Source organism: Sparus aurata, chromosome 1 (genome assembly GCF_900880675.1).
Source record: "Sparus aurata chromosome 1, fSpaAur1.1, whole genome shotgun sequence".
Classification (NCBI taxonomy): Eukaryota; Metazoa; Chordata; class Actinopteri; order Spariformes; family Sparidae; genus Sparus; species Sparus aurata.
In genome coordinates, this window is record NC_044187.1 from 10,599,693 (window position 1) to 10,613,476 (window position 13,784).

The 13,784-nt window shown below is 44.8% G+C and overlaps 2 protein-coding genes across 5 annotated transcripts in view; one reads left to right on the forward strand and one right to left on the reverse strand.

The window, feature by feature from the left end:
- The window catches only part of myo15ab (myosin XVAb), a 61,563-nt gene extending 51,510 nt beyond the window's left edge, over positions 1-10,053 (reverse strand). For all 4 annotated transcript variants that reach the window (XR_003984934.1, XM_030426358.1, XM_030426366.1 and 1 more), the window contains exons 1-8: positions 8,583-10,053; positions 7,691-7,828; positions 5,023-7,579; positions 2,124-4,589; positions 1,874-1,993; positions 1,425-1,739; positions 990-1,187; positions 544-776 (exon numbers count right to left, since the gene is read on the reverse strand). Coding sequence is in view for 3 of the 4 variants with exons in the window: in XM_030426358.1 (XP_030282218.1) it covers positions 544-776; positions 990-1,187; positions 1,425-1,739; positions 1,874-1,993; positions 2,124-4,589; positions 5,023-7,530 (5,840 nt within the window). In the remaining variant the exon portion in view is untranslated. The remainder of the gene's footprint in view (positions 1-543; positions 777-989; positions 1,188-1,424; positions 1,740-1,873; positions 1,994-2,123; positions 4,590-5,022; positions 7,580-7,690; positions 7,829-8,582) is intronic.
- Positions 10,054-11,228: 1,175 nt separating this feature from the next.
- grin2ab (glutamate receptor, ionotropic, N-methyl D-aspartate 2A, b) overlaps positions 11,229-13,784 on the forward strand; it is a 129,576-nt gene continuing 127,020 nt past the window's right edge. The window contains exon 1 of the mRNA XM_030426404.1: positions 11,229-11,472. The gene's annotated coding sequence lies outside the window, so the exon portion shown is untranslated. The remainder of the gene's footprint in view (positions 11,473-13,784) is intronic.

Sequence of the window (13,784 nt, forward strand, 5' to 3'; positions counted from 1 at the left end):
TGAAAAAAAAAAACATTCTTGCTGCCTTCACAAAAAGCAAGATAAAGCGCATAATGTGAAAGATAAGCATAAAAGAGATAGATGGTTGGGAAAGGTAGGGAGTTAATGAGAGAGAGAGAGAGCAGAGTGAGGGGAGCACATAGTGAATGACGAGAGAAATACATCTGTTTGCAAATCACTTTGTTACATTCTATGGCAGAAATGAATAGCCATCAAAGCTCGTTGTCTCATTTGATGATTGGGAGATTCCAGTTCCTATATCAAACTCAAACCTCAGAGTCATGCAAGTATTGTTGGCTAGGTGTGTGTAAATTGCCAACAGGAATGCAAAAGGGGACTTTAATTGATAGTTTAGTTTCTGAGTTTAGCTTCTCTTCTTCCCTAGTTCCTGGAACTATTTGTACAAACAGGTAATGGTTTATTCTCCTGTGGCAAAAAGTTAATAATAGGCATGATTTCTCAACAGGTTACTCCGTGCCACACCTGGACAAACCAATTAGGTAATTCTCTGTCCTAGTTTCCATTTACAGTATAGCTCCCTACCTGTAACGGAGACCTTGGAGCTCCTCCTTCTGCAATGCAGAGGCAAGGTTGGGAGGGCTGGGTTTGGGTGCCCCGGACAGTACAGAGTTCTCTGACAGGTGATAGAGACCTGTGGACCGCATTGCCCTGTTTTGTCTCAAAGCAGAGGAGAGGTTGGGTTTTTGGCCAGGGATAACCAAGGAACCATCAGGGAGCCGATATGATGCAGTACGAAGGTTCTCATTTGTAAGAGCCTGCAGAGCAAGATACAAGGTCGTTATTTGAGGTTGTAATTAGAATTTGCCAAATTGTACAAATCATTGACATCAAACTTTGTATTTCAACAAGTCTCCAATGGCTTAAACATGGTTTGATTTTTTAAACAAACAGAGACCATGTTAGTGAAAAAAGAGCCAATTAAACAAACAGGTTCTGCAGTGAAGATAAATTAAGGGACATTTACACACTTTAGACAGGTCGGGAGCAACTGGTTTCCTTGGGTCAATGATGATAGTTCCATCAGGCAGGGTGTAGGACACACCCTTTAGATAGGGATTCTGCAGGGCGGCTGCCAGGTTGGGGCTCTTTGGTTTCCTTGGGTCCACTATAATAGTTCCATCTGGGAGTGTGTATGAAGCTCCTTTCAAGGCTGGGTTACTGAGGGCCTGAGGATTAACAGCTGTTTTTAGTTATAGTAAGGTTAAACAACTGCAGTTCCATTAACTGACAGATGAATTAAAGCAGCAGCTTAGTATATTTGATTACCAATTAAAATAAGCATAACAAGGCCTACAGCAATCAAGGAAGGATACAGTAATAGACCAACACTCATAAAAAAGCAACAAGTGGTGTGAAAATAATCAGAAACAGAAAAAAACAAAGAGCTTGAATCAATAGCTAACCTTAGCCAGGTTTGGTGAAATAGGTGTATTGGGGTCTTGAACCCCTTCGGGTAGTGTGAAGGATGCACTCCTCAAAGCAGAGTTTTGAAGGGCGCTAGAGAGGTTTGGAGAGACCGGTTTCCGTGGATCTATGATGATAGTACCATCCGGCAGGGTGTAAGATGCACTTTTCAGGAAAGGGTTCTGAAGAGCTGCTGCAAGGTTCGGGGACTTATTTTTGGGGTCAATCACAATGGTTCCATCAGGGAGAGAATAAGATGCTTCCCGCAGAGCTGGGTTAGTAAGGGCCTTAGCCAGGTTTGGGGAAATAGGTTGCTGAATGAGCACAGACAACAGAGAAAAAAATATTTATCAACTTCAACTTATAAATGTTTAGTAACATAGTAGTGAGAGCGAAGAAGGGAATACAATAAAACAATTTGATTAAAAAATCATGAGTCATGGGTTACTTGCTGTCTAGGGTCTACAATGGTGCCATCAGGGAGAGTATATGAAGCAGTCTTGACATTCTGATTCTGAAGAGCTCTGGAAAGGTTGGGAGACATGGGCTTCTGGGGCGCACGTGGGTCCTGTGTTGGTAGGGGTGGGGAGCAATATAGGAGAACAGAACTATAATAAAACAATTGTTGTTGTTCCATATTTACACAATCATACATCACAGGTTGTAGTATTATTTTGACATCTTTATTTTATACCTACCCTGATAACCGATCCATCAGGTAAGATGTATGAGGCTCCACGGACTTGTTGGTTCTGCAAGGCATTGCCAAGCAATGGGGATGAATGTGTCTCTGCATATGGTGACACCAAGGTTCCATCTGGCAGCCGGTATGATGCTTGCATCAGCTGTGGATTTCGTAAGGCACTTCCTAACATTGGGGAAGTGGGTTGTGGGGGTCCGTATGGGGACCGCCTGAGTTGCATTGGTGTCTGATAGGATGCTTGGCGGAGGCTTGGGTTCTGTTGAAGAGCAGTGTTGAGCTGAGGTCCAGCTGGTGCATAAGGGTTACGGCGTTGCATCATTGGGGATCTTAAAGATGAGACATTCTGCAAACCAGACCGGTTCTGTAGGGCATCATGAAGCAGTGGTGCTGGGCCAGGCTCAGAGATATAATCATATGGAGTAACAACAGTTGGTCCATATGGTGAACGGAGCTGTGGAGTCTGATAAGAAGCCACACCTCTTAGTGCTTGACCATGTCTCATGGCTCCAGAGAGCATTGGAGATGAAGGTACAGATGGGGCATATGGAGACTGAGGCCTTTGAAAAGGAGATGCATAGGAGGCTCCTCTCACTGCCTGGTTTTGCAAAGCTCCAGAAAGCATTGGGGAAGAAGGGGGTAAAGGCTGTTCATAAGGGGACACTGGCCTCTGCAGTGTGGAAACATAGGATGCATCCCGTATGGCCTGGTTTTGCATTGCCCCAGAAAGCATTGGGGAAGAAGGGGGCAAAGGCTGCTCATAAGGGGACATTGGCCTCTGCAGTGAGGAAACATAGGACGCATCCCGTATGGCCTGGTTTTGCATTGCTCCAGAAAGCATTGGGGAAGAAGGGGGCAAAGGCTGTTCATAAGGGGACATTGGCCTCTGCAGTGAGGAGACATAGGACGCGTCCCGTATGGCCTGGTTTTGCATTGCTCCAGAAGGCATTGGGGAAGAAGGGGGCAAAGGCTGTTCATAAGGGGACATTGGCCTCTGCAGTGAGGAGACATAGGACGCGTCCCGTATGGCCTGATTTTGCATTGCTCCAGAAAGCATGGGGGAGGAGGGAACATAAGTTTCTACATATTCAGCAGCCAGCTCACCCCCGCCTACGACCTGGAATGGCTCTGGGCCAAAGGGGGAAGAGAAAGAGGCTTGTCGAATAGCCTGATTCTGCAAAGCACCAGATAACATAGGAGAAGAGGGGGCAACAAACTGATGTGTCTGCTCAGTATAAGGATCAGCATAGGAACCAGACACATAAGCCTCTGATGCATAAGTGGGTTGATGGGCAACTCGAGGGGACAGAAGTGGGGACGACTGACGAGAAAGTCGTGGAGACAAGCGTGGGGATGCAGGATATGACCTGTGTTTAAGGGAGGGCTGTGGAGAAGCTGGAGGCATCCTTCTTATAGACTGCTGGACCATGAGGGGACGACCTCGGGCTATAGGACGAGGATGAAATCTGCCAGATTCTCTCCTCCCCAGCGGAGCACGATGGACCATGTGAGGAGAGTGAAAAGGGGAGGAATGGAGGGAATCCACTGTGAGAACAGATGACCTATTGCTTCGTATGGAGGATGCACGAAATGGACGCACATTTTGGGTGGGTGGGGGAACTGGGCGCCCTCTGAGACCCATAGGGGAGGGCCTGACTGTACCTAAGGGAACATTTCCTCCCCTCCTAGGCCGGACCAACGGTGTGGGGTCCCTAAGCAGTCGAGTTGAGCGGCGAGAGAGGGTAGGAGATAATGGGGCAGGTCGGGGACCTGCAGGGGATAGACTGCGGCGAGATGGGGAGGGAGAGGGAGATGGTCTTCTACTGAGCTGTGGAGAAAGAGAGGGAGATGCATGACCAGGGGAGAGGGAAGGGGAGACTGGCCCATGCATCTTTCTTCCTCCAAACGGGCTACGGGCTGGACTGACAGAGGGTGGGGGACTTCGCCTTCTCATGGAAGCACGTGGTGAGGAAGGTGGAGAATGTTGTCTCATTGATGCTCTTGGTGAGGGTGGAGGACTTCGCCGTATCATGGAGGCACGGGGAGAGTGATGGGGTGAGGGACCTCGAGCCAGTGGAGACGGTGATCTCTGAGGTTGCATTCTACGATGGGCAAGGGGGGAGGCCATAGGGGAGGAAGGAGGTGAGATCCGTCTCGACATGACAGAGGGGGGCCTTTGGGCATTAATGAACCCACTCCTCATGGACGGTTGTGGGGATGGGCTTCGTCTCTGTGGAAGCATAGGAGAAGGTACAGGGGAAGCCATGGCAGAGGGATGGCGTTGCATCTGTGGGGAGGGCATGATGACAGAGCGCCGTGATGGAGTAGGAGAGGGTTGCATGCGCCGTGCTGGAAGGGGGGACATACTTGCTTGCTTGATAATCATGGCAGTTGGAGTAGGAATCGGCACTTGGCCATAACCCTGTTGCTGTGACATCATCATTGGATCTGTCATCATCTGTTGCTGGAAAACACAACAAAATCATGTTTAATGTATTTTAAATGGAAACACCTTAGAGAGTAAAACATGTGGTGAAAATAGGAAAGTAGTGCAGAAAATAGGATATAGGTTGACAATTTAGGGTATAACAATAATACATCCATCCTTGTTATGAAAAATAAGATCTACAGGAGAATGTTTTGTGGATCACATATGGAGGATACATTTCAATTAAGGATGCACCGAAACTGCAAAGTAAAATTCTGTTCTTAACTAAAAAACAATACTTATTGTAAAAACTGCAAGTTAGTTGATAAAGACTCCTTGAATAGGAATGTCACTCAGAATGTAGTTTACAATGAGAATCAGGTTGAAAGCCAGAGTTTCCCTTTTGTGAAAGTCATGTACTACAGACTAAAGGTACGTATAATCAATGAAACAAAAAAGCTAGATTTACCTGAGGTGAAAACATTTGTGGAGACATAATCTGTTGCTGTGGCAACATCATCTGCTCTTGTGGTGACATCATTTGGTGTGACATCATCTGCTGTTGCGGTGACATTAATTGCTGGTGTGTCATCTGCTGCTGTGGTAACATCATATGTTGCTGTGGTGACATCATCTGTGATGGCATCATCTGGCCGGACATAGTTTGTTCATGTAACATCATTTGCTGCTGTTGTGACATCATTTGCTGCTGTTGTGACATCATTTGTTGCTGTGGTGACATCACTTGTTGCTGTGGTGGTATTACTAGTGAGGGCATCAAAGTTTGCTGTTGAGACAACATCATCTGTTCTTGAGGAGACATCATCATTTGTTGTTGCGGTGGCATTCCCATTTGTTGCTGTAATGACATCATGTCAACAAATTGACCAGGTGCAAGAGGAATCTGATCTTCATACTGTATTTCTGACATGTCTTCAAATTCTGGATCAGGTGGCAAAGTAGGTGGAGGGGGCAGGGGTACATCCAGACGCTCTTTTCCAAATAGCCGCACTTGAGGTCTAGGAACTCTAAAGGTCATCTCTCCTCCCTGAACTCCACCAGTATCATCACCATATTGATTCAACTGGTCTGCATACTGGTCCCCATACAGGCCCTGTACCTGATCCATCCCCTGCCCTCCAAAGCCAAAGACCTGCTGGGCTCCTGTTTGGAATCCAGTGGCCTGCTGGGAGCTGTTGTCTTGGTAGGGCATTCCAGCATCAGTATAACTTAATTGATAGTCTGGTGGAAATCCCCCTTGCATTCCCATCATTGCTGCGTAAGGGTTCTCATAATAATCTGCCTGTCCGTTATCAAGGTAACCCCCTTGTCCTTCATTATAGTAAACTCCTTGACCATTTTCATCATAATAACCCTGAGCCTGAGGGTCAAGGAATCCATCCACCTCTCCTCCATACATATGGCCCTCACCCATTAGTGCGTAGAAGTCAAGATCTTCATCACCATACATTGCCTGTTGTTGTTGATAACCATAGTAATCAGCTTCCTGGTTGTTATAGTAGCCTTGGGCAGAGGAATAAGGGTCATAGTATTCCCCCATGTCCTCATCATAAAGACCACCTTCATAATATTCTGCATTTGGATCATAAAATCCTTCTTCCTCATAGTAACCCAGGTCTTGATAGTCTGCTGCCCCTGCTCCATTGTCATAGTAACCAAACTGACTCTGGCCTCCATATGCTGCCGTTGCCTCATCTCCATAACCACCATCATAGCCTCCATAACCTTTGTGGCGGACTGAATGTTGCTGGTCATATCCATAAGCATCCTCCTCATGCTCATAAGCATCATTATGGTAACCATTGTGATAACCTCTGGAGCTGGCCTGTCGGCTATGCGCTCTATGCCCACCCCAGCCATGGTGACCTTCATTTCCTCGCATTTTAGTGGACAGGAAGCGTTTGGTCAGCCAGTTAGTTGCGGCGGCAACCTTACCCAACAACACACTTCTGTTCTTGAAGTCGTCAGATGGCCCGTTACCATCTTTTTTACCAAATAAGCCTTTGAAGAAGCCACCCTTCCTCTCATTTGATTGTCCCCCACCTCCAAGACGAAGCAACATATAGGTTGGCTTTTTCCCACCATTTGCTGCCGCCTTTTCTTTGGCCTCTTTCTCCTTTTTCCTCTTTTTGCTGCCCTTAAACCTCATCATGAATCGAGAGGTGTTCTTCAGTATGGACTTGCGGCGTTTCTTCTTAGCAAGACGGTTCTTTCTCTTTCCTAACCCCAGGAACAAACGTGATGTACTTTTCAGCTTCTTTCTGCTGTTCCTGCGCCTCTTGAAACCAGAAAACTTCATGAACATCCGAGACATGTTCTTCAGACCTTTTTTGGGGATTTCCTTTATAGGAAGCTGAGGAGCTTCCTCTTTCTTTTTGCCTTTCTTCTTCTTTGCATCAGCATCAGATTTCCCTCCTTTATGGTGTCGATCATCTTTAGATTTCTTTTTGGATTTGTAATCCTCTTCATACTCGTCATCCTCCTCTTCTTCCTCTTCATCCTCCTCATCTTCTGAGTATTCACCACGTCTAGATTTCCCCCCTTTCTTTCCCTTAGCCCCCTTGCCCCCCCGCCCCTTCCCTCTCCTGTCATCCTCTGAGTCTTCCTCTTCATCCTCCTCATCTTCACTTAATTCTTCATCCTCTTCTTCATCACTCAGAAGCTCCTCCTCTTCCTCCTCAGACTCCACTTTCTTACCCTTTCCTTTGTCTTTTCCTTTCTTTCCATCATCTTTTCCCTTGGGTGGCTCTTCTTTTCCCTTCTTACCCCCTTTCTTATCATCTTTCCCTGCTTTCTTATCATCCTTTCCACCTTTCTTATCATCCTTGCCAGGTTTCTTATCATCTTTTCCTCCCTTTTTGTCATCCTTCCCTTTTTTTTCCTCCTCTTTCTTTTTCTCCGGTTCAGCTTTTCCACTCTTCTTTGCGTCCTTCTTGGCGTCTTTCTTGCCAGGCATTTTGATAAGTGGCTAGGAGCACACCATGCCCTCTCTTCAGGATTTAGTGCTGTAAACACACACATTACATATCAAATGTTTGAAACATAGTACTATATTTTAAGTTCAGCATGAAGAAAATATGTGTGATATATCAAGAAAATATGATATGGAGTCTGACCTTTAAAAGATCCCTTGGGTTAGATATGCCTTGTTGACTTTGTACCAGCACTATATGCAGGTTCAGTATCTGTGTGAGGACAGGTCCACCTGGCCAAAGCAGTTGTGCACTGCACAAATCTAGTCCCCATGAAGGCTCCTGTCCAGATATACATACCAGTAAAAAATTTTTTTACAGCAATCTTTAACCCAGCCCCCTCATAGAGACAAATGTATACACACAGACGCTTAGGAACTGTGTTAACATGTTTTAACAAAGATTATTACAACAGTGCCTATTTATTTGCACCACAAGCTGTATAGCACATCTATACACATCAGTGATGTCTCAACCCTATATTAATCCTACTACTAAATACCCTACCCTCTGGATCTTGATCTGGAGTTCCACACCTGGAAGCTTTCGTAGCTCTATCTTGCTATTTGTATACTTCAACTCAGAATTATTTAATCTGAGAGAGCTCTGAGCCTTACATAGAGTTACACAATTCCTATCAAGAGATTGCAAATCTCTTTCTATAACTGCCCCAGCTCTACTGTAGGCCTTAAGGTCAAAGGGTTCAATGTGTCAGAGCTCAAAACACACTCTTTGAATCTAATTCTACTTGTGTATGTAAAGAACTGACTGTATAATCAAGCTCAATGGAAATTCTAACAAAAGAGATTTGTACTGTGTTGGTTTTACTAATTTCCACACAGTGAGATCCCTGCGGCACTTGCTTTCTGTGAAACTGCATACAAACTGTAAAAACATGCAAACAAATATGCAGCTGTTACTCCAGCTAAAGCTCTACCCCCTCTTTGGTCCAGCCTTTCTCTTGTAGAGTAGCAGTAAAAAGCAAACTTTTGTGGCAGCACACTCATTCATCAAGACAGCTCTCCATCATAATCACCTCAACATTCACCGACAAGCAGTACAGAAGAGCAAGTGTGGTGGTCCCCAGAATGTCTGCAGTCTTGAAATTTGTTGCGTCCTTGCAGGAGGTCTCTTCTTTAGCGGTTTAAAAAAAAGAAAAGCTCCAAGACAAAGTCTTTAGGTCACACTCAGCTTCTTCCTTTGACCTACTCTGTCCTCTGTTGCTCACTACAACACATTCCCTCACTCAACACGGCACTCTGCTCACATTGCCCTCCTCAGAGTGTGTGACAGCTAGTGTGTGTGTCTGTGAGCAAGTGTGTGTGTGCGAGGGGGGAAAGAGAGAAGGACAGATGGGTTGCCTGTTTGTGTGTATGTGTGTGCGTTTGCATGGGCGTATATGTGTATGTGTTTGTGTGCATTTGAGGAGTTCCTTGTGGTGACTCGTATAAGGAGTCTTAATTTGTCATCTGGCTCTACAGGTGAAACTTGAGAGCTGCGGGTGGCTGAGGGGGCGGGGCATAAATAATACAAAAGGTCGAGAGAAAGAGAAAGAGAGAGGGAGGAAAAGAGACGGACATGGGATGCAGAGGATAAGCCTGATTGGCAGTAAGATCTCATCAAATCCACAAATATCCAACAATTAATAACCTCTAATTCTGTATCATTACTGTATTACATTTGTAAAGCTACTTCACCTTAAATCTGCTCCTGCTCATACTGCTGTCAGATGTGTGTATATGTGTGTGTATGAATGGGTGATAGATCATCAAAGAAATATTATATTTAAACAACATCAGTATGAGCAGTAGAGGCAGCCACCAACCTACTTGCACATACGTAACAGCAGGAGAAGGAGCAGAGGCAGGAGAAACACCCACTTGTTAGATATGTGACGTCTTCGCTCTGGGTATCAATAACAGAGGAATGACTCTCTCAAACACACACACACTCACACACACACACACACACAGACCCAGAGAGGATCAGTAACAGGGCTGTGATTATTAGTGCCATCAACCAAATTATTCCTCTTCCAGAAGGAAGGGGTCGGATTGCCAGAGCTGTCCTCTTACAGGGCTTAGGTGTTGGGTTGCCAGATCCTGATCTTTTGGTCTTGGTGTGTAAGTCTATCTGATCATTACCAACCAGCACTGAGCACATGTAGTGTGCATGAGTGTGAGTGTGCATGTGCTGCACAGTGTGTGTGTTCAGAGTTATGTCTTTGAGTGGGTGCACATGTGCATTAAAAAGACGGAAAGCGTGATGAAAGAGTATTTTTTCCTGGATTTCCCACGGTTTGTCTCTAACCGTACATCTGCCTTTGAAGCAGAATGAAAAGACCCTATCAAACGTGAAAAGCTCTGAGTTGCAGCCAGTCTCGCTCTTCCCAAAGCAATCACTGCTGGCAGGTGGTCCTCCATCTTTTGATAGAATTTGTAGAGAAGAGACAAAAACGGAGGAGATGGGATGCATGCCCGGGAGAGAAAAGCAGACTTATGACAGAGGTGGACTTGATGAGGCTCATCAAACGCATTCAAGTCCTGAGGGAGAGCAGTAGACCATCTTTGTCACTTTACTGAGACACACACACACACACACACACACACACACACAGTAAGTAATCTGCTGCTATCTAGTGGACCAGTATTACACCTGCAGCACTATTAATAGTTTGCAGTTAGATGGATCAGGTAGGTTTACAGGCCTGCAGCTAGTGTAAGGCTCGCTCAACACAACACAAATCAATTGCCTCATCATGTTGCAAATGTTTTTAATGACTGAACGCAGTCTTGTAGGAGATACATCAGGCAGCCTCACTCCAGGGTAAACATTTATCTTGAGGGAGAGAAGTAGATTAACCAAATCGTGCATGCAAACGGATACTCTCCACAGTTTATGAGTTGAGTAAAGGGGAGGAGGTGTGTGGGTGGGTGCAACCCAAAAAAAACCTACCTTTCCTCCGGCACACCCTACATCAGAGTTGCTCACGTCACTGGAGCTCCGTAGTCACGTTTCCCCATCCTCATATAGGTCAGAAAGGACAGAAGAGAAGAAAAAAAAAACACTCCCAAATATACAACAAATCCCGTTCACATTTTCGGAACCCTTAATCACTCACACAGTTCCTCACATCTGCTGCTCCTCTGGCGGGGCTCGGAGCAGCAAGCTTCGGTCAATAGAGAGAGGGGGGCAAGTGTGCCACCGGGAACGGAGGATGAATATTTCACGACCGCTATTCTTCGGTGGCCGGCCGGGGGCTTGAGTTCCACACACTCCGGTGAGGACTGATGAGCACCGCGGGTGGGCACGGAGCCGGTGATACACGGTGATACGCACTAGTAGTGGTTGTGGTAACGTTAAATAAACAACACGGGTAAACTTGAAGCAAATAAAGTTAATTAAATACCATGTAAAATGTTAATATTAGCGCAAGTTTGCTGCCTCACAAACTGCCTTCCGTGACTAACGGTTGAGTGATGTAGCCTAGCTTAATTTGCTAGCTAGTTAGCTAAATAAGTTGGAGAACTCAGGTGGGCGTTAACTTTAATGGGAAAGAAGTTGGTTTTCCCTCCACTAACCTGACTGTCGTCGGGAGTTTTGTGTAGTTCAGGGCTTTAGGTTTTGTTTTGTTTTTTTAACATTTCCTCTAGCCCCCCCTCGGACTGAACACGCTGTGGGGAAAGTGTGTCATGTTATGGCTCAAGGGGGTAAATGGAGCATAACAGATGAAGGTGAGAGCTACAACAGGAAAATGTACAGTTACCGTCTCCATCATGAGCAGTGCTTCTGTTGCCCGCCAGATGGACCCGCCTGACAGCAAACAAACAGCACAGAGCCACAAACTGCTGCATATCCACTGGATCCCCTCCATAACCCAGACGACCTTGCCGTCTCCCCCACATGACCGGCTGCTATCAGAACAGGTTTTTGGCTTTGATATTGAACCAACTGTGGAGCTACACGATGCTACACCTCCTTGTGTCTTCTCTCCCTCCACCCAGAAAAAAACAAGCCTTTGGGCTCGCTGGAGCTATTTTTAGAGCTGTTCACAAGACAGTGGCTTACATAGACTTCAACCGACATGCGTATGTGAAGTGTTTTTTGGGTTAACACTTTTCTAAAATATATATATACAACTGTACAGCGTGTTGGTCAGTGCAGGCGGATCCACAGCCTGCCAGCTTGTGTTCTTACCACAATCAGGGATTTCATTTTCTGCCCACTGACAGTCATGCAATCAGTCACCAGGCTTCTTCGAACAGGAAAATGCAACCAGTGATGTGCAATTAAATCATCCAAAACTTGAGCTGCATCTCTCTTTCAGTCACACTGTAAAATAGAAAGAATTACTAGCTCCCAATCAAGACTCACAAGAGAGCAAAAAGATCATGTTTCTGCTCAGAAAGGTATTTTAGATTAGATTAGATTAGAGAGTGTTTATTGTCGCTGAGGGGCAAATTGGTTTGCAACACAACCAGTTCACATCATCCTAAAAAGTTTCGATATGTAGTGACATAACATATAACATTAGGAGGTCATCATAGAAATATACAGTGAGAAGTAAAATAATGAAAATAATAATAAAGCTCAAGCTAAAGTCTTTTGTTTAGTGCAATTGCAACTCAACCTACAGCTTGTTTAGGAACCCAGCAGCTGATGGAACAAATTATCTAAAATATCCGTTTGATTTGTACCTCCGAGGGAAAGAATACCACTCCCCTGATGGCAGGAGTCAAAACGCTACATGGAGAGATTGATGAGGGTCTGCCAAAATGGCCTTTGCCCTATGAGTGGCTCTGGTTCGATAAACATGGCCATTATCATTCAAATTAGTGCCGATGGTTTTTTGGCAGTGTTCAACAACATTTCCAAGTCTATTTTTGTACACCATGCTTAGTTTACAGAACCAACAGATCAGATTGCGAAAGATAAAAAAAATGTCTTTATGAAAGATGAATAAAACATTTTTTAAGAGCGATTCGTCGACATTAAAACACCTCAGCTTTCTCAAAGAAAACAGTCTCTGATTGGCCTTTTTGCAGAAGTAGTCAATGTTGGCCTCAAAAGTAAATGTATCATCCAGGATGGTGCCAAGGTACCTTTACTGACTTACTGTCTCCACAGCTATTTTTCTGACTTTCCTGTATTTCTTTTCCTCTAGTTAATGAGTGGATCGTTTCTGCTTCTTCCATTATTCAGTTGAAACGCAAATAAATCTGGTCACAACTAGTGGACACGCGACCTGTTGTCAAATACAGAGCTGCGGCAATTAAAAGGTTAATTGATCAGATGTCACGTGATAAATTGATAATCAATTAATCGGTTTCAGTGTTTTGTTTTTAAGAAAGAAGGGTCAATATTCTTCGATTGCAGCTTCTAAAAATGTGAATGTTTTCTGGCTTCTGTCCTCTTCTGTGACAGTAACTGAATATCTCTGGGTTGTGGACAAAACAAGACATTTGAAGACGGCTTTCGGACTCACCATTTTTGGACATTTTTAGACCAAACAACAAATCTATTAATTGAGAAAATAATCAACAGACTAATGGACATTGAAGATAAGCGTTAATTGCAACCTGAGATGAATCAAAATAAGGTTGAGAAACACTCGATGAGGTGAATGATATCAGAGGGTGTCGCTCTCCTTCCTGCTGTGTGGTTCTCTCGTGGTTTGACAGAGCTGCAGGGTCGGAGATATTTTATTCTTGCCTGAATTATTTGAATTTTTTGAAAGTAATGTTGCAACCAAGAGTTGCTGCTAGAAATGGTTGCCTCCTTACAACAGTTTGCTCAGGGCCCTGAAACAGTAAATATCTGTAATGTTTGGCATGTTCCAAGGCCCCTGTCCAGCTCTGGGCTCTGTGAATCATTCAAGGAAAGTAATAGCTCCATCCTGCAGGCATAAGCTTGTTTTTTTGAATAACACAGCGAAACCTTGTTGCAGAAAGGTGGTAATGTTTTCTGCGGGAAAAATGTGTCAAGCTAGAGCCGCGTTTGTTTTTTGAGGAAAGAAATATCAGAGAAGAATATGTGGTATAAATGATAAATAGGTAATTGGAACGAAGAGTTAAAATGTTACTAAACAGAGGGCAACCTAAAAATGCAAATTTGATCGAGGTGAATACAGAAAGAGTAGAGCCAGCTTACTGCTTATGCGTTTGATGCAGTCGTGAGCTTTCCCACCACCAGGCTCTGCTGGTCGGACAGCAGGCAGGAGATCAGAGAGCGGATCACC